General features: G+C 40.8%; 1 protein-coding gene across 3 annotated transcripts in view; it reads left to right on the top strand.

Moving 5' to 3' along the window:
* myo6a (myosin VIa) overlaps positions 1-18881 on the top strand; it is a 226242-nt gene that overhangs the window by 162286 nt on the left and 45075 nt on the right. For all 3 annotated transcript variants that reach the window (XM_067989192.1, XM_067989190.1, XM_067989191.1), the window contains exons 15-21: positions 2665-2737; positions 6630-6757; positions 7871-7966; positions 9718-9888; positions 14010-14048; positions 16706-16799; positions 18733-18863. In XM_067989192.1, the coding sequence (XP_067845293.1) occupies positions 2665-2737; positions 6630-6757; positions 7871-7966; positions 9718-9888; positions 14010-14048; positions 16706-16799; positions 18733-18863 (732 nt within the window). The remainder of the gene's footprint in view (positions 1-2664; positions 2738-6629; positions 6758-7870; positions 7967-9717; positions 9889-14009; positions 14049-16705; positions 16800-18732; positions 18864-18881) is intronic.

Raw genomic sequence — 18881 nt, 5'->3', positions numbered from 1 at the left:
GTCACATAAGGCAAGGATGTCCAAGCTTCTGCTGTTGTGGGGCTGTGCAGATGTTTATCATGCAGCATCAAGTTTCAAGTTGAAATCCATATTCCCATTAATTTTACATATCTGATGCGTAGAATTGCATATAAATTACAACAGGAAACAGGCTGTTTGACTCTCAGTACTGCACTGAAGTGTCAGCCTAGGTTGTGCCAAAACTCTAGGCTCTTAAAATTCCAAGAAATAAGAACAAGTAAGAAATATAAGCATAAACTGGATGAGCTGGATTGCTAGGACTCGTGGCTGTGTATGGTTTGACACTCCTCATAAGGTGCGATCCCAGTATAAAATCTGCTTATGGAGCTATTTTGCAGTAACTGAAGCAAATTCACTCATATAGGAACACATGTTTAGCTAACTGCTAGCATAGCAGTATCTGTGGGCTAGATATCTGTGGTATTACTGCTAAAATATTTTATTGGTAAAAGATGATACCAGCAGATCTCCCATGACATTGCTCAGTGAGTCAGAGGCTATGCTGCTTTAGAAGCGAAGTACGATGGGGTAAGTGTTACGGGCTGTGTGTGCTATATGCAAGTCTTTTAATGTATTGCTAGTTGATCTCCCATGGCATTGTAGGTGGCAAATCAGAATATGGTTACCTGTCTTTGCTGCCTTCATGTTATTTGTTTTTCCCTTTCTCCTGCCGCTGTCCCTCTTTCTCTTTTGCTCTTCTCTTCCTAACTCTTCACCGCTCTTTTTCCTTGTGCTTCTTTGCCTTTTTATTTTATCCTTCTGGGGGGAGGGGAAGTGTAGGGTAGCATGGCATGGTGTGGCAGAGAAAAATACCATTAATACTGCAGGTTGCATTTGGGGTGGGGGCTGTAGGGAAAATATGGCTCTGTGGCTCCATTCCCATTTCCTCCCTCAATTTTTTGATTTTATTTATTTTGTTTAAATCCTTATTTTGGACATTAGAAATGTCATGTCAAAACTCTTCAGAAAACATTTTGAGTGATTCATGGGGAAATGCCACTCAGTGGTCAAATTGTACAATTACAGGATGATGTTTACATAGGCAAATCCCATTATAAATGTGGACATAGGAATTTATAATGGTAAAAAGTGCACACAAATATAAGAATTTTAATACAAGTATATAAATCTCTTTTTAGCAATAAATTAGATTTTTTTGAAAATTCAGTTCAGCACGTTTACTGTTGTAATTTATCAAAGTTCATGAAGGCAGGGTATAACTTCATTTTTTATATCTGTTTGACCAGTTTGAGCAAGTTCTGTGGAAAATGTTTCTCGAGAGACAAATGTCCAGTGTTTATCTTGCCTTGTATGTGCCAGTTGCTCATGTCATGTAGACTGTCGTGTGATTTAGACAAAGAAATAAACAGTTGGCAACAGTCCTAATGACCTGTTTGTAGACATACAAAGTAAATCTACTCAGACAGGTCATGGCATTAAATTGATGTGAGCTGCTGTCAGTTCTGTTCGCACCAGCAGTCCTTTGACACTCTGCACAGTACTGGCAGATGTATGGTTTATAGTTTTCGGATCGTGTAGCAGCGAGCCTTTTCAGTGTGAACTTGAGAATTGACCATTACTGTTACTTTTTTGATCAATGGGTTATTCTAATCTGTTGGTGATTAACAGCGATGGAGGAATGAAAATTACGCCTTTCATTATTTTAAAAACTTAATTCAGATTTATTCCAGCTCACCAAAAGCCCAAGGCACATAACGATCTGAGAATGTGACCTTCCCTTTCACGGGAACACAGTTTTGGTTTTCAAACATATTAGTAAAGGTTCTTGTAATTTATTTAGAAGTATCTTATTTTTGGGGCTGGAAGATGCAATGGATTACCACCCTGTCCTTTCATCTCTGGCGCCCGTGTAGCAATGCTGTGGATGAAAAACTTTTCAACTTTGTTGTTAAGGTTCTATGTGAAATGAATTTGGCCAGTCTCAACCCAGTGACTGTCAGCATATCTACTAGTAATCTATCACAAATTGATGTTAAATCAACACACTCATTTAGGCATTAAGGATGTCTGGTGTGGGAAGTTTTTAAAAAAAAAAGAATTCAGTAAGTGAAGTTGGGGGATGTCGTTCACAATTTTTCAAAATGAATTGCTCCATGTGCATGTAGAATTAGTTTCAAACTGCTCCCTGTCTTTAAAGAATGACCCTCTCCCAAAGATTGACTCTGTAGTACAGTTGACTGTTATTAGGTGTGAGTGGAAATACCATGTGGATGCATAGTGGGGGATCCTTGCTTGTCAGTTGTAGTTTCGCTTGTGTCTGTGCCTTATGGAATTCTTGTGGAATTGCTGGAAGATATAGTTTTATAAATTCTGATCTAAGTAGCCAAAGTTCACAGATTCCTTGGATTTTATGACTTTTTTTCTAAAACTAAGTAAAAGTGTGTCCCTGATTAATGAAGGTAGCAGTGAAACGATAATGTTTCCTGAGAAATTTGAGGTAGCTAAATTAGAAAATATCAACAAAAAATGGTGCATTGCATTCTGTACTATTAACAACATTTAGTGTTTGTATTATAAAGGACACCATTTATGCAGATTCATTGAAAGTGTTTTGAAAGTTCCAATCAATGGTATTTTCAAATGATTAATATACTAATACTGCCTTGTCCTCTGCACCTTTAGGAACAAGAGCTATATCAGAAAGAAGGGCTTGGTGTGAATGAAGTGCACTATGTTGACAATCAGGACTGCATAGGTATGTACCTAAGGAACCTGCACAAAGATACTAATTTTGTTAAGATTTTTTTCTGATGTACATTTTGGATGTAATGGTGACATTGTTGTAATTACAAAGAGATCTAGAAGAAAATAAGAACCTGATTTTCATTATGAAAAGAAAGACTTGCATTTATAAAGCGCCTTTCATGACCTCAGGATGTCCCAATGTGCTTTACAGTCAATGAGGTACATGTGAAGTGTAGTCACTGTTGTAATGTAGGAAATGCAGCAACTAAATTGCGCACAGCAAGATATCTTCGTTACTATGAGGTTTGACTATGTCCCCAAATCATTCACTTTGATATAGACTTGGTAATTATGTAGGACAGCCTGTTTTTTTAGTCACTGTTATAGGTGGCACAGGGGGTCAAGTGTTTTTCAAAATTCATGAAGTTTCTCATGTATTCAAACAATTCCCTCTTGACTGCTTTTGCTTGAAGAAAATAAAACTTGTTAACAACAGGTAAAGCCACCATTATTGCTCAGTATCTCTCGATTCCCAAACTTATTCTGTGCATTTTTCAGTAGGAACTTGTAAGATCTAAAATTCATGCAAGAAAGTTTGATGCTTTGTGGGGAGGAAAAAATACACAACTGTTCTTGACTCTTGTGATTAATTTTTAAAGAAGGGAGGTGGGAAGGAAAACTGAAACGCAAGTTTAAGATTTGATGTGCAGTAGGTGTTTGCAGTTGGGACATCTTCATGTGAAAGTGTTTGGGAAAGCATTCCTCATTTGCAAAATACACAAAATAGCATAAAAATTTACCACTGCGATTACATAGAATGTACAGCACAGAAACAGGCCATTCGGTGTTTATGCTCCATATGAGGCTCCTCCCACCTGCCCTCTAACCCCATCAACATATCCTTTATTCCTTTCTCCCTCATGTGTTTATCTAGCTTCCCCTTAAGTGCATCTATGCTATTTTCCTTAACTACTCCTTGTGGTAATGAGTTCCACATTCTAATCACACTCTGGGTACTGTCATTGAATATATTCAAGGCTGAGATGGATAGATTTTTGGACTGTAGGGGAATCAAGGTATATGGGGATCGGGCGGGAAAGTGGAGTTGAGGTCGAAGATCAGCCATGATCTGATTGAATGGTGGAGCAGGCTCGAGGGACCGTATGGCCTACTCGTGCTCATATTTCTTACGTTCTTAAAGAAGTTTCTCCTGTTTCCCTTTTGGATTTATTAGTGACTATCTTATATTTATGGCCCCTAGTCTCCCCCGCAAGTGGAAACATCTTCTCTACATCTACCCTATCAAACCCTTTCATAATCTTAAAGACCTCTATCAGGTCACCTCTCAGTCATCTCTTTTCTAGAGAAAAGAGCTCCAGCCTGTTCAATCTTTCCTGATAGGTATAACCTCTCAGCTCTGATATCATCCTCGTAAATCTTTTTTTTTTCACCTTCTCCAGTACTTCTATATCCTTTTCATAATATGGAGACTAGAACTGTGCATAGTACTCCAAGTGTGGTCTAAACAAGGTTCTGTACAAGTTTAACGTAACTTCCCTGCTTTTCAATTCTATCCCTTTAGCAATGAGCCCCATAATTTTGTTTGCTTTTTTTATGGCTGTAGTAATCTGTGTCGCTACTTTTAGTGATCCATGCATCTGTACCCCATTTGGACTCTTATTTTCCAAGCAGTATGTGACTTCCTTATTCTTCCTACCACACTTACCTATATTGAAATTCATTGTGAAAATGTCATTGAAATGACAATGGCTTCTGGTTGTTTTCACTTCCCAACAATGCTGTCATTCCTTATATAGGGCGTAGATCATATTTTTGCATTGCAACTTTTCCTTTCTTTGTAAGGTGTAAAAGTATTTGGAGTTTAAACCATAGGAACCATTGGTACATATTTATTGAATGCAGTATAACAAAAAAGTCAAGTTCCAATTCAAGTTCTCAGTGTCAAAAAATGTTCCTTGAGAACTTTTTATTTTGGGTAAAAAAGCTTTTCTAGTGGTGCTGATGCAAGGTAATTGAAAGAATGGGGTCCTTGACTTAATGTTTTTAATCCATAGCGATTCCAAAGTTTTAAAAAAAAAGGTTGAAAACCTAATAACAGCATCATTTTCTGCTCTGTTGTATTGCCAAGATATTTATCAGTGTCACTGTGTTGGGGTCCTTGTTGGGTGTTTATGCAGGTTAGTTCAGGTGTGGTTTCTGCCTCTATGTAAGTTGAGTATCAGTGGATATGTGGATAAATGCACTCAAGGGAAATCGTTCGGGTGACTGTACCATGTGTAATGCAGACCTTTGATCCCAAAGGTCAATGGGAGTAACTTAAGGATGGTGCATGTGCAGAGTGGGTCATTGCATACACACTTTGTTTAGGAAGTTTAATATTCAGTAATAGGAGAATTGTAGGCACTGAAGCTTTACCCTGCGTGATCATTTTTAGTACTTTGAACAAATAATGGATATGGTAGTGCAGTGGTTATGTTACTGGATTAGTAATCCAGAGACCTGGACTAATAATCCAGAGACAGTGAGTTGAAATCCTATCATGGAAGTTTGAGCATTTACCATCAGTTTTTATATATATATATATATAAAAAAAAATCTATCAATAAAAGTGACCAAGAAGCTGTCGGATTGTTGTAAAAACCCAACTGGTTGATGTCCTATAGGAAATGAAACCTGCCATTTTTACCTGGTCTGGCCTATTTGACTCCAGTTAACTGTCCTCCAAAGTGGCCTACCGAGCCACAGAGTTGTATCAAATTGCTGTCAGCGGTTCATAAAGTAGGTCCACCACCTTAGAGCATTTAAGGATGTGCAATAAATGTCAGCCTTGCCAGCGACACCCACATCCTGAGAATTAATTTTAAAAAAGGTGCTCAGGTGACCATTTTAGATGAACACTAGAATGAGGTCATTAATCTGCTGTCTAAATACACATAATGTGCATTGTGAGTAAAATACTAGTTTTATATGGCAGCAACCCTTGATATCAGTTGCTGACCAATCAACTAGGAATTAATCAGGAGGTGGCAATTTTGGTTTCTGAAAATAGCATGTTTGAATACTTGACATAGAGGAGCAGCTGTTTATTTCCCAGGAGTAATTCCTAGGATATGATAATTCATGAGCACTACAGTTGAGACACAACCAGTATATATTTCTCTGAAGTGGCTGGTTTTCCGTAATTTTATGTTATCTTGATGTGTATTTTGTTTATACCACACATGGCGGGGGCGTGGGGGTTTAAATTGGGCTGCCTAATGCCCGTTTTTCAGGTGCTACGCGTTCTCCTAAGGCCCCATATTGGCGGACAGGAAGCGCGCGCGCTCACTTCTAACTGGAAGTGCACCGTCCGCCATATTGGGTCAGGAAAACATGGGTCCTTTACATATGTAAATAAGGGGCCTAATGCCTGCTTCAGGTCCCGCTGCAGCATCAGTTTGCCCTGATCAGGGAAAACCAACCAGAAGCATCGCATAAATTTTTAAAAACATGATAAGTACTTATCACAATCACCATCCTGATTGCTGTTGCTCCCGGTCCCGAGATCCCCGATCTCCGACTTCCAGGCCCCCCAATCGAACTCTTTCCCGGCCCTGACCTCCAGTTCTCCCAATCCCTCCCCGACCCCTGCGATCCCTAGTTTAACCACTTACCTGAGGGCCGGGCCAGAACTTGGAGCACTTGTCTTGTGCTGCCTGCTGCTCATTCTAATAACCAAAGATATGAAAGTGCGCGAGTACTGTTGCCAAGCACGCAGAAGGCTGAGGCTTGCAACATCAGAAATACAAAATTCATGAACCACTGCTATCAATACCATGAATATGACTGTAAACTGGTGTTTAATGTGCATGCAAATTTATTTTTATTCTGCCAATAAACAGATTTAATTGAAGTTAAATTAGTGGGTATCCTGGATATTCTGGATGAAGAAAACCGTCTACCTCAAACCAGTGACCAACATTTTACTGCTGTGATACACCAGAAGCATAAGGATCACTTCCGACTAACTGTGAGTTACTGTCTGCTCAGCAGTAGGACTAGAGCCATTTACAAAGTAGGGCCTTCCCCATTGGTTGAGTGCATCACATTGTATAGTACTGAGTCGCACAGACTATGGAGGACACAGATTGTTTTTTTTTGGTCTGTGATGAGTTAACTGGTCTCAGCTGGGGGCAGAAGAGTTTAGCTCAGATTATTTAGAGGAAAAATCATCCAGTACCCCTGCTCCTGATCACTGTTCAGTCACGTCTACTGCAAAGAGCATGTGTGGATGTTGGGTGAGGACAGGAGTGGGCTTGGCTACAATGGCCCCCATGCAGTGTGTAGCCCACATTGTACCAACCCCCACAAAAGATTATCCATTTAGTCAAGGCACTAGAGGGCAGCTCGTTCCCAGGTGTTCAAGAGACAGTGGGAGGAAATCAAACGGGGAAAAATAAATATATACGTGGTTAAATTGAATCTAATGTAATTATTACAGTATTCATTTAGGGAAAGCATATTCTCATTAAATCTATCCAAATATTGGATATGAGCCCTGACTAGTTATCTACTTCAGCCATGTAGGAACTTGCATAAAAATTTGAATTACAGCTTGTTTTCTGTTAATATATGAACTGCAGGGAAAAAGTTGATGTTTCACGCAGATATTGGTTGAGTTTCACAATTGCTCAATCGGCACAACCAACCAGAAAATATAACATAATTTTTACAGACTATAACATATAACAAACTATAACAGATAACTGTAGTGGGAATGGAAAGATCGCACATGCTGTTCAGTAACAGTGAAGGTGAGCATCTTTAATGGGAACCAATTGTTTAGATGATGTAACTCTGATTAGGAATTTTACACTGACCTTCATTTTGGGAAATAATTTGTCATTTTTAGATTAGTATGTGTTGATCATGTGGTGTGGATAAAAATAATTGGTTTCATAGTATTTTGCAGTGGAGGAATGAGGATGGTAAACAAGATTTGTAAAAAACTAGAGTCATGAATGAGGTCCTTTGGTGCTTGTTATGCCAGACCTGGCTTTTAAAACCATTTCAGGAATGGAAAATATTAAAACACTGCTGTTGTAATGCTTGTAAACCAGAACGCCATCTTTCCATTGTCCAGATTCCTAGAAAGTCCAAACTGACTGTCCACAGGAACATCCGTGATGACGAAGGGTTTATCATCAGGCACTTTGCTGGAGCAGTCTGCTATGAAACAGTAAGCTTCATATTTTAGCATTAAATGGATTTTATATAATCCTTTAGAACCAAACAAGAAAAAGAAAAAAAGGAAGTCCTGCATTTATATTGTGCCTTTTGGGACATCCCAAAGCGTTTTACAGCCAATTAAATACTTTGGAAGTGTAGTCACTGTTGTAATATAGGAAACATGGCAGCCAAATGGCGCACAGCAAGGTCTCGCAAACCACTGAGATAATGACCAGATGACCTGTTTTTAGGTGTTCGTTGAGGGATATATATCAGCCAGGAATCCGGAGAATCAAGGGATATGGGGATCGGACGGGAAAGTGGAGTGGAGGTCTAAGATCAGCCATAATCTTATTAAATGGCGGAGCAGGCCTACTCCTGCTCCTATTTCTTATGTTCTTATGAGAACTCCTCTGCTCTTCGAAATAGTGCCTTGGGACCTTTCATGCCCACCTGAGAGGGCAGACGGGGCCTCGGTTTAACGAATCATCTGAAAGACATCACCTCCGACAGTGCAGCGCTGAGTACTGCGCAGAAGTGTCAGCCTATATTATGTGCTCAAGTTTTGTTTTTATTCGTTCATGGGATGTGGGCGTCGCTGGCAAGACCTGCATTTATTGCCAATCCCTAATTGCTCTTGAGAAGGTGGTGGTGAGCCGCTGCCTTGAACCGCTGCAGTCCATGTGGTGAAGGTTCTTCCACAGTGCTGTTAGGTAGGGAGTTCCAGGATTTTGATCCAGCAACGATGAAGGAACGACGATATATTTCCAGTCAGGATGGTGTGTGACTTGGAGGGGAACGTGCAGGTGGTATTGTTCCCATGTGCCTGCTGCCCTTGTCCTAGGTAGCGAACAAATGTTCGCTACCTAGGACAAGGGCAGCAGGCACATGGGACCAGCGAACAAATGTTATCTGTTTTTAATATAATGGGTCATTTGCTGGCTCTCTCTGCCTTCCGGATGTTTCTGCCTCTCTCTGTTTTTTTTTTCTCTTTTTTTTCCCTGTTTGTTTTTTTGTTGAATGTGTATTCGGGGGTTCTGCAGGTAACACCTCTCTGTCTGAACACGGTGATTGCCTTGGCAACGGGCAGTTGCAGGGGCAGTCTGTAAACACCATGTATTGTTCAATATGTATAAATGCGTAGGCTTCAAGGAGATCTTGAAACATTTGCCTGAGGAAGGAGAAAATCTCCGAAAGCTTGTGAATTTAAAATAAAATTGCTGGACTATAACTTGGTGTTGTAAAATTGTTTACAATTGTCAACCCCAGTCCATCACCGGCATCTCCACATCTTGTCCTAGGTGGTAGAGATCGTGGGTTTGGGAGGTGCTGGCGAAGAAGCCTTGGCAAGTTTCTGGAGTGGGACTTGCCTCCGAGTCAGAAGGTTGTAGGTTCAAGAGTGCTACCAACTCTTGCTTAAGCTGCAGCTGATACTCTCAAGACCCTGGACTTTCAGTTCTTGGCCAGCTACTGTTCAACAGTATTTCAACAGATTTTCCTTACTGTTGGTTACTGTGTAGAATCTCTTTTTATACTGCAGTGCAATGATCTTTTTCTCATTTAATAGAAATTTTAATGTCTTCATGAATCACCTTAAAGTGTGAAGCACATCATTTATCTTTAGATATTTAAGGAAATAAAAGTTTCTAGTTTAATGGCTGTAGATTGAATTCCCTACTCCTTGTTCTTGTGGTTGTGATGGGCTTCACTAGGTTTCACTTAAGTACCTGGAAGTGCTCAGTGTGACTTTCTCCCTGGCAGACTAAGTTTGTGGAAAAGAATAATGATGCCTTACACATGTCCTTGGAATCGCTGGTGTCGGAATCGAAGGATCCATTCGTGCGGAAACTTTTTGAAGGAACCAACAACACTAAGGATATGAAGCAGAAAGCGGGAAAACTGAGCTTCATCAGTGTCGGGAATAAGTTCAAGGTAGATTTATTTGGAAAACTCCTGTGTTGTAAGATCTTATTCTATTAGTAAATCATGAACCAGAAATCTTCACTCTTCTCACGAGATTTAAAAAGCATTGAGAGCTAGTTTTTTCCCATAGTTATTGAAAAGGTCGGTTGAGCGGAAATGTGACATTTTATATAATGCATCCTGATTTTGCTAAAAAGGTTGTATTACAGTTAATATCCTGGATCATTTTCCTTCAACCTGTAACATGCTGCAGTAACTTTTACTTTTTATGGATATATCTTAACATCACATCGCTGCTGCTGCAACACACTGTTTACACCCATTTGAAAATTCCCTGAGTGAGAGCTCCCCACATGACTGTAGGGACTGGTAATGTGCACTGTGCTTAATAATGATGAAATATTAACATTATTATGCATTGATGTGAAGAGCATATATTAAAGGAAAACTGTGAAATGTGTTTTAAAATTAGCTAGAGAAAGATGTAGGCTGTAACCATGACAAACCCTTCTTGATCTGTAATGGAGAGGACTTCTAAATTCCCACCTTTGGGACTAGTGGGGTGCCTACAAATTGCACTGAAAGCCATGGTCACAGCATTTGTGGGGCAAACGGTTTAAAGTGTTTTTATTTAGCAAGGTAGAAGTGCTAATAGGTTATTGGGCAGTGTTTGCACATTGCTTTTAAATGGATTTTGGTGTGAAGAAAGAAAGACTTACATTTATATAGTGCCTTTCACAACCTCAGAACGTCCCAAAGCGATTTATGAAGTACTTTTGAAGTGTAGTCACCATTGTAATGTAGGAAACACGCAGCCCATATTGTGCACAGCAAGCTCCCATAATCAATTAAATAAATGATCAGATCATCTGTTTTAGGTATTGATTGAAGGTTAAATGTTGGCCAGGACATTGGGAGAACCCCCATATTCTTTTTTGAATAGTGCTGTGGGGTCTTTTACACTTACCTGAGAGGGCAGATAGAGCCTCTGTTTAAGGTCTCATCCGAAAGATGACAACTCCGACAGTGCAGCACCCCGTCAGCACTGCACAGAAATGCCAGTCTAGATTATGTGCTCAAGTCTCTGGAATGGGACTTGAACCCACAATCTTCTGACTCACAGGTGAAAGTGCTACACTCAGCCCAGACTGACACCTGTAAGGAAAAAAACATGGAAAGTTAGAACTCATCACCTGTTGCAGCTCTTTCTATTTCAGGCAAAAACCCAATATTTAGCTTATTAATGTGATCTCTGACGATCATTGGTGTAAGCCACTTTTATGCTGGTCCTTCTTCAGGCATCGGTCTCCTGGAATCTGACCAATGAAATTGGCTGTGTTTGGTGGGAGGTCAAGGCAAATTCCGCACTTCTGTTAGATGAAAGAATTTCATTCAGCTGAAGTTTAACTGGTGTGCAGTAGCCACTTTTCAGTATGTCTCGCTTTTGTTTAGGGTCTCAGGACTACGTACTTTTCTTTATTAAGACGCGCTGTAAATTATCTATCTGGTGCTGTGCTAGTTAATATGAAATATGTTATCACTTGAGCTGAAGATGGCTACTCTTCATTTTACACAGCCATGAGGTCAGTTGAGTTTTTTTCCTTGTACTTAGCATTCCAAACCACGCTGAGTCTTGAGAGTCCTAAGTCGTGTCTTGCCAGGCCTTGTCTGTCTATCATATTTCTAGGTCTAAGTAACTTTCTGCTCTTAAAACATGTTTCTTGCCAATATTTCTACTCTCCTTACCTTTTTCAATAGAAGTTTATAAAACATCTTTCAAAAGCATACTTCTGGTCCTTCCATAGTCTGAATTTCAGTGTTGAAAATATCAGAATTGTATGTTTTTTTGCCAGTGACTTGGTCATTACAAACCAATTGTATGTAAATCTGTTCCAGATATGCATCGGATTATACATCACAATATAACAGCAGCAAATGTCGGACCAGAAAAAAGCCTAACTAGTTGGGTTTTGAACAATTTAAAATCTCGATTTACAATAACTTTAATGTAAAGATGGTTTTCTGCATTTTTTTTCTTAAATTCTCAAGTTAATTATCCTTAACTTGAACATTTCAGGTTCAAGGGAAGAGAAAATACATGAATTGATGTTAAAAGCGCGAAGGTGACATTTATAATCCTCATGTAGTGCTTCCTGTTGCCCATCACTACGGTTTCTGATGCATTCTCCTAATCACTCTTCTAGTTATAGTAAAGCTGACTTTCAGACCTTGTCTTTTCCATCTGTTTCCTGCTCCTTTTCCTCAGGCAGCTGGCTGGATCTGAGATGTTCCAGTTCAGGATGAGTAGAGAAAACTGTAGGGAGGTTGGGAAAGAAAAAGTAAACAACAGCCAGGGATGGCAGGTAAATCTTTACTCAAGCAACCGCACACCAATAATGCACCTGTTAGAACACTGACTTCACTCCTCTTGGCTGGTCACTTAAAATGGCATTTTAACTCTTTGCAGCACAAGACTGATTCTAGAACAAAGCTTCACCAGTCTACATAGGCAGCTATTTGTAATAACCATTGGTTCAGTTACCATACATCTGACTGTAGCCATTATAAACCTTGTGTATCCATTCTAACATCATGAATAGCTCAAGCATCCCTTATGGATACTATTTTTTAATACATATATGACGCTGTCATCAATCACTGCTAAATATACACACATTCAATCGCGATGGCACACTTCTAAAATACCCTGATGTTTGCAAAATAGTCAGCTAATCACAGTCTTGCTTGTTGCACCATCTGTAATGGAATCGTCCTGTTGAATGCAAATCCAGTTCAGTACACCTTTATGTCCTCTATAACCTATTGAATACAGCAGGGTGTATTGGCATTTTTTTTATAATTCCATTTCATTTCATTAACTAGCCTGGTCCCCCAGTCTTGTCCCAACTGGGAACTTTCAACTTGTATTGAAGAAGGGTGGCGAGCATTCTCACAAATGAAAGCATGCCATTGACACTCAATGATTGATATATTGATTTATTAACCTTCTCGAGCAAATGCTGAAGTTTTCATTTTCCAGGTATATGCTGTTACATTTAAATTCACTGCAGTGAAGCACCATCACCTGGGACAGTAAACACTATTACAAATAACTATTGTATTAAAATGGAGTAACCAATGATACTGAACTGGGAATGGTTCAGATATCTCCATGAACTTTAAATGTTCCCTTCAAATTTTCAATCCTTACCCCCTCCTGTCCCCATGTCAGTGACCAGAATCGGGGTAGGGTTCCTCAAGCCCCGGCAGTTATTTGGCACCTTGTTCAGGTGGCCATTTTTCATGTGTTATCGTGGATAGTGACTGTTGATGATCTGTTGGGATCATCATACTTGAGACCAATGCTGTCTTCACTCATTCTCCATACGTGCACCCTTCCAACAGGAGTCACCGGGCACTGAGCGGGAAAATCTGAATGATGTTCTGCCTCCTCCCACAAGTCCAGGGAAATTGAGGTGATTGTTGTGCTCCCATTGCTCAGCATGGCCAATAGGATTGAGTGTGGGGGTTTATTGCTCTGCATGGCTCATTACAACACGGTGCCGTGTAGTTAGCCACTGGACCACCAGAGGGACCATCTCCAGTTAGGTTTGGTCCTTACCATTTCCTGTTTTTTTTTTTCCGTGGTGTGGGAGGAGGGGGTAAATATCTGGACCCATTGTTTTGGCAAACTTATCAACACCAACCAACTTTGTGTGCTGGGTGTGGAAAGGGTTAAGGTCGGGCTGTGCCATGCATGGTTTCTGTTTGGAGTCATTTCGTTCATCAGTGCTGCTTCATGATACGGAAATTGTTCGGCTGCATGCTCCACCTCCACCATGTCAACGCACATCCTAATTTTAAAAAAAATTCTGCATCCCAATGCGCTTTTAAGCTGCTCTTATAATTTTGCGTAAGAGGTTTTTCTCACTGACGTTCACAGCTCGTTGTATGATGTGAAAACACAATTTATTGCATTACGCGGTGCTCTGAATTCAATGTTTTGCACAACAAATAGCGTGCTAAGCCCAGTTATCATTTGAAATAGAGGTCTCACAGATGCACTTGTCGGTGTTTAGCCGCTGAATGCAGATCATTAAGTTTGTTGTTTTCCTTGTTTTTCCCTGCAGACTCAGCTGAATCTGTTGCTTGAAAAATTACGCAGCACAGTGAGTACTAATCGCCATGTTAGGCTGTTACATAAAGTCGGGATTATATTTCACAATTTGTGTACAGGGCATTTTGTCTCTGGATTGAGGGGAGAGAGCAGTACTTTATTGTAAATTTCTAGAGGTAAAGAAAGAAAGAATTTACATTTATATAGTGCCTTTCATGATCCCAGGACATCCCAAAGCGCTTTTGCAGCTAATTGAGTACTTTTTAGAAGTGTAGTCACTATTGTAATGTAGGAAACAGAACAGCCAATTTGTGCACAGCAAGGTCCAACAAACAGCAACGTGACAATGACCAGACAGTCTGTTTTAGTGATGTTGGTTGAGGGACACCGGGGAGAACTCCTCTGCTCTTCTATGAATAGTGCCCTGGGATCTTTTATGTCCACCTGTGAGGGCAGACGTGGCCTTGGGTTAACATCTGATCCAAAAGATGGCACCTCTGAGAGTGCAGCATTCCCTCAGCACTGCACCACAGTGTCAACCTAGTTATGCATTCAGGTCTCCAGTGTGGGTCTTAAATCCACAACCTTCTGACTCAGAGGAGAGAGTGCCACTACTGACCCATGGCTTACACCTGTGGAAAATACCCAAGACTAAGAAAATTAATCATAGAATCATAGAGTAATACAGCACAGAAGGAGGCCATTCAGCCCATCATGCCTGTGCCCACTCTTTGGAAGAGCTATCCATTTAGTCCCCCACCTCTGCTCTTTCCCATAGCCCTGCAGTTTTTTTCCCTTCAAGTATTTATCCAAATCCCTTTTGAAAGTTGTTATTGAATCTGCTTCCACCACCTTTTCAGGCAGTGCATTCCAGATCGTAACAACTCGCTGCGTAATTTTTTTTTCCTCATGTCGTCTGATTCTTTTGCTGAAGATCTTAAATCTGTGTCCTGTGGTTACCGACCCTTCTACCACTGGAAACAGTTTCTCCTTATTTACTCTATCAAAACCCTTCATGATTTTTGAAGACCTCTATCAAATCTCCTCTTATCCTACTCTGCTCTGAGGAGAACAGCCCCAGTTTCTCCACATAAATGAAGTCCCTCATCCATGGTACCATTCTACTAAATCTCTTCTGCACCCTCTCTAAAGCCTTGACATCCTTCCTAATGTGTGATGTCCAGAATTGGACACAATACTCCAGCTGAGGCCTAACCAGTGTTTTATAACCAGTTTTTCAACAAAAAAACTTCCTTGGTTTTGTACTCCGCCTCTATTTATAAAGCCAAGGATTCCGTATGCTTTTTTTAACAGCCTTCTCAACTTGTCCTGCCACCTTCAAAGATTTATGTACTTAGACCCCCAGGTGTCTCTGTTCTTGCACCCCCTTTAAAATTGTACCGTTTTGTTTATATTGCCTCTCCTCATTTTTCCTACCAAAATATATCACTTCACACTTCTCTGCATTAAATTTCATCTGCTGTATGTCAGTCCATTTCACCAATCTGACTATGACCTTCTGAAGTCTAATACTATTCTCCTCATTGTTTACCACACTTCTGAGTTTCGTGTCATCTGCAAACTTTGAAATTATACCCAAGTTCAAGTTATTAATATACAGTAACATATCAAAAAGAGCAGTGGTCCTAGTACCAATCCCTGGGGTACACCACTGTATACTTCCCTCCAGTCTGAAAAGCAACCATTCACCACCACTCTGCTTTCTATCCCTTAGCCAATTTCATATCCCCGCTGCCACTGTCCCTTTAATTCCATAGGCTTCAATGTTGCTAACCAGTCTATTATGTGATACCTTATCAAACACCTTTTGAAAGTCCATATACACATCAACCGCAATACCCTCATCAACCCTTTCCTTTACTTCATCAAAGAACTCAATCAAGTTGGTCAAACACGGTTTGCCTTTAGCAAATCTCTGCTGGCTTTCATTTATTAACCCATACTTTTGTCCCGGATTAATATCTCTAAAAGTTTCCCCACCTCCGACGCTGTACTGACTGGCCTGTAGTTGCTGGGTTTATCCCTCTACCCTTTTTTGAATAAGGGTGTAACATTGGTAATCCTCCAGTCCTCTGGCACCATTCCCATATCGAGTGAGGATTGGAAGATTTTGGCCAGAGCCTCTGCAATTTTCACCTTCCCCTCAGCCACCTAGAATGCAACCCATCCAGAATATGTCATCTACAGACAGAGAATTAAAAATACATGAAAAGTGCATTGAATTATTTAATTGTGGGCACCTATGCACTCCTCCCCGGTCAAGAGGATGACCATGATGACCATCTGCTCTGTTCTGTAAGTGACAAAGAGAAGGTCCGTGACAGCAGCACAGGGTGACTCTCACTTTGTTTTTCTCTGTCTCCCTGTTGGGAAGCACTCATCTTTGATTAAACATCTCCCTCGCATGGTCCAGTTGATATTAAAAGCTCATTGTGTGCACCTAACACTCGGTGACACGCTGGTTAAGGACAAACATGCTATGGCATCAGCTCAGTGGGAGTGATGCTGCTCCTTGGTATGGGAACTGTGCTTCAATTTTGGCCACAAATTAAAATATAAATTTATCATTGAACTGTTGACTGAAATTATAAAGGGAAGAATTTTGGTGAAGAATTACTTTCACTAGAGCGAAACTTGATGCGAATTAGCACAAATGATGTGCATCACCCACTGCATATTTTTCATCAGGGATCCAGCTTTATTCGATGCATCAAACCCAATCTCAAAATGACAAGTCATCAGTTTGAAGGGGCACAAATTCTGTCGCAGCTTCAGTGTTCAGGTGAGGTATTGTTTTTAATTTTAAGTATACTCAACATGTCTGTTTTGTGTCATCAATATATTTCACTTAACTTTTCCTCCTGCCCTCTACCCAACCAAGCCCTTGCACATTATGTTCTCTGCCAGCTCTGCCCTATCTCTTCCTCAGCTCTTAGTATGTTCCTCTTATCCACGAAGTCTACCATATGCTCCCTCCATCCTCTCTCATCCCACCTCCTAATCACTGGAACCTCTTTCTTGCCTGCATAGTTACCTCCGGTATACTCCAGGTTCCATCCTTGCTCCTGCTCTTCATAATTTACAGGCAATTCCTCAGTTACATAATCCAGGAGCATCAGATCAGCTTCCTGATGTATCCTAACGACACTCGGATTTACCGCTTTTCCTCCTCCGTCAATCCAAAGCGTGAAACTACACTCTCCAGCTGTCTGTCGAACATTAAGACCTCTATGAGCCATAATTTTCTTCAACCTAATGTTGACAAAACTGAATCCAACATTTTTGGCTTCCACCGGCACCTACTTGCCTCTGCCTTTGACTCCACCAATCTCACCACCAAAGCCAGGAGGTGCAGAAACTTGACATGGAGCTTGACCCAGAGATCAACTTCCTCCCTGCACGTCCGCTCCATTACGAAGACTGCTTTCTTCTACAGCATTGCTTGCTTTCGCCACCAAAACCCTAGTCTGCTCCTTTATCACCTTGAGGCTCGAATTTTCTATCACTCTCCCAGCTGGCCTCCCTGCCTCCAGCTCATCCAAAATGCCTCCGTCCGTGCCCTTGTCCCGCCCTCCCATCACCCCATCCTCTACAAGCTCCGATTTTGCCCCAGCGAATTGATTACAAAATTCATGCCCTCATCCTGCCCTACCTTAGTGATCTTCTTTGGCTTTACATCCCTACACGCACCCTCTGCTCCTCTAACACAAGGGTACTCTTATTCCCCAGCTCCACCATTGGTTGTTTGTTCCACTACTACACTCCTGTTCTCTGGAGCTCCCTGTCTAATTTCCTCCATCTTGCCCCCTTTCCCCTGCTTTCAAAACCTTAGCAGAACTCTTCTCTTCACCCGTGCATTTGGTTCTCTCCTGGTCCCCCCCCCCCCCCACCCCCCAACCTTCTCCATTTTTTCCTTCCTCCTAAACATCTACTGTTCCTTTTCCTTATCTAATGCAAAGTGCTTTGAGATGTCATCATCCATGTGAAGAGTGCTGTAGGAATTAAGATGTGCTGTCAAATGTTTTCTGATCGCCTGCACCTGTGGCTACTATTCAAGAAGAAATTACCATTCTTTTAATTTAAACTTATCTCACAATAAATGATGGGTGCCAGATCAGAATTTGAGATTGAAAACTGTTGTGGTTTGTTGCTGGTGGTTCTCAGCGTTACACACAATCTGCTAGTATTGGGAAACCAACAGGTACAGCAAGTCTCAGGACAGCTTTGATTTTGTTTCCACTACTCTCTTACCCTACCAGCATAGTATTTGTTTTTAGAAGGTGTAGTTTACAGCCGTGAATTGCAGTTTCTGCACTTATGCACATACAAAGTTGATGGGCAGGAAAAGACCAGCTGGTCCACCAAGCCAGCTGCCCACAATCATGATGGCCAGAGCATCGTGACTAAACACTTCCTTTCCCCGGCAGTCATATAATCTCCTGGGAGAGGCAAAAAAAAAATCAAACTGTCCAAAATAATCTGTTTCTTTATGGCTTTGTTTCATAATGCAGTTTTGTCACTTATGGAATTTACTGTAGCTGTTGAATTCATTCCTAGTCAAAAAGATTTCAATTCACATGACATTCAGAATTGCAAGATAAAATAAGCACGGTTTAGTTCTTGCGTTAAGGTGGATTTATTTTGTTTCCCATACTGATTGAAAGGTTATTTATGTGGACTGTGCTGCTTTCAATGGTCTCTTTATTGTCGTGCAGGTATGGTGTCTGTGCTGGACCTCATGCAGGGCGGATTTCCATCACGAGCTCCCTTCCACGAACTTTACAACATGTACAAGAACTACATGCCCGCAAAGCTCTGCCGGTTGGACCCGAGACTCTTCTGCAAGGTACCGACTAGACTAAAG

The sequence above is a fragment of the Heptranchias perlo genome, chromosome 8 (assembly GCF_035084215.1).
Source record: "Heptranchias perlo isolate sHepPer1 chromosome 8, sHepPer1.hap1, whole genome shotgun sequence".
In the NCBI taxonomy this organism is placed as follows: Eukaryota; Metazoa; Chordata; class Chondrichthyes; order Hexanchiformes; family Hexanchidae; genus Heptranchias; species Heptranchias perlo.
The sequence above is the reverse complement of the archived record's forward strand: the minus strand, read 5'-3'. Positions and strand labels throughout refer to the sequence as shown.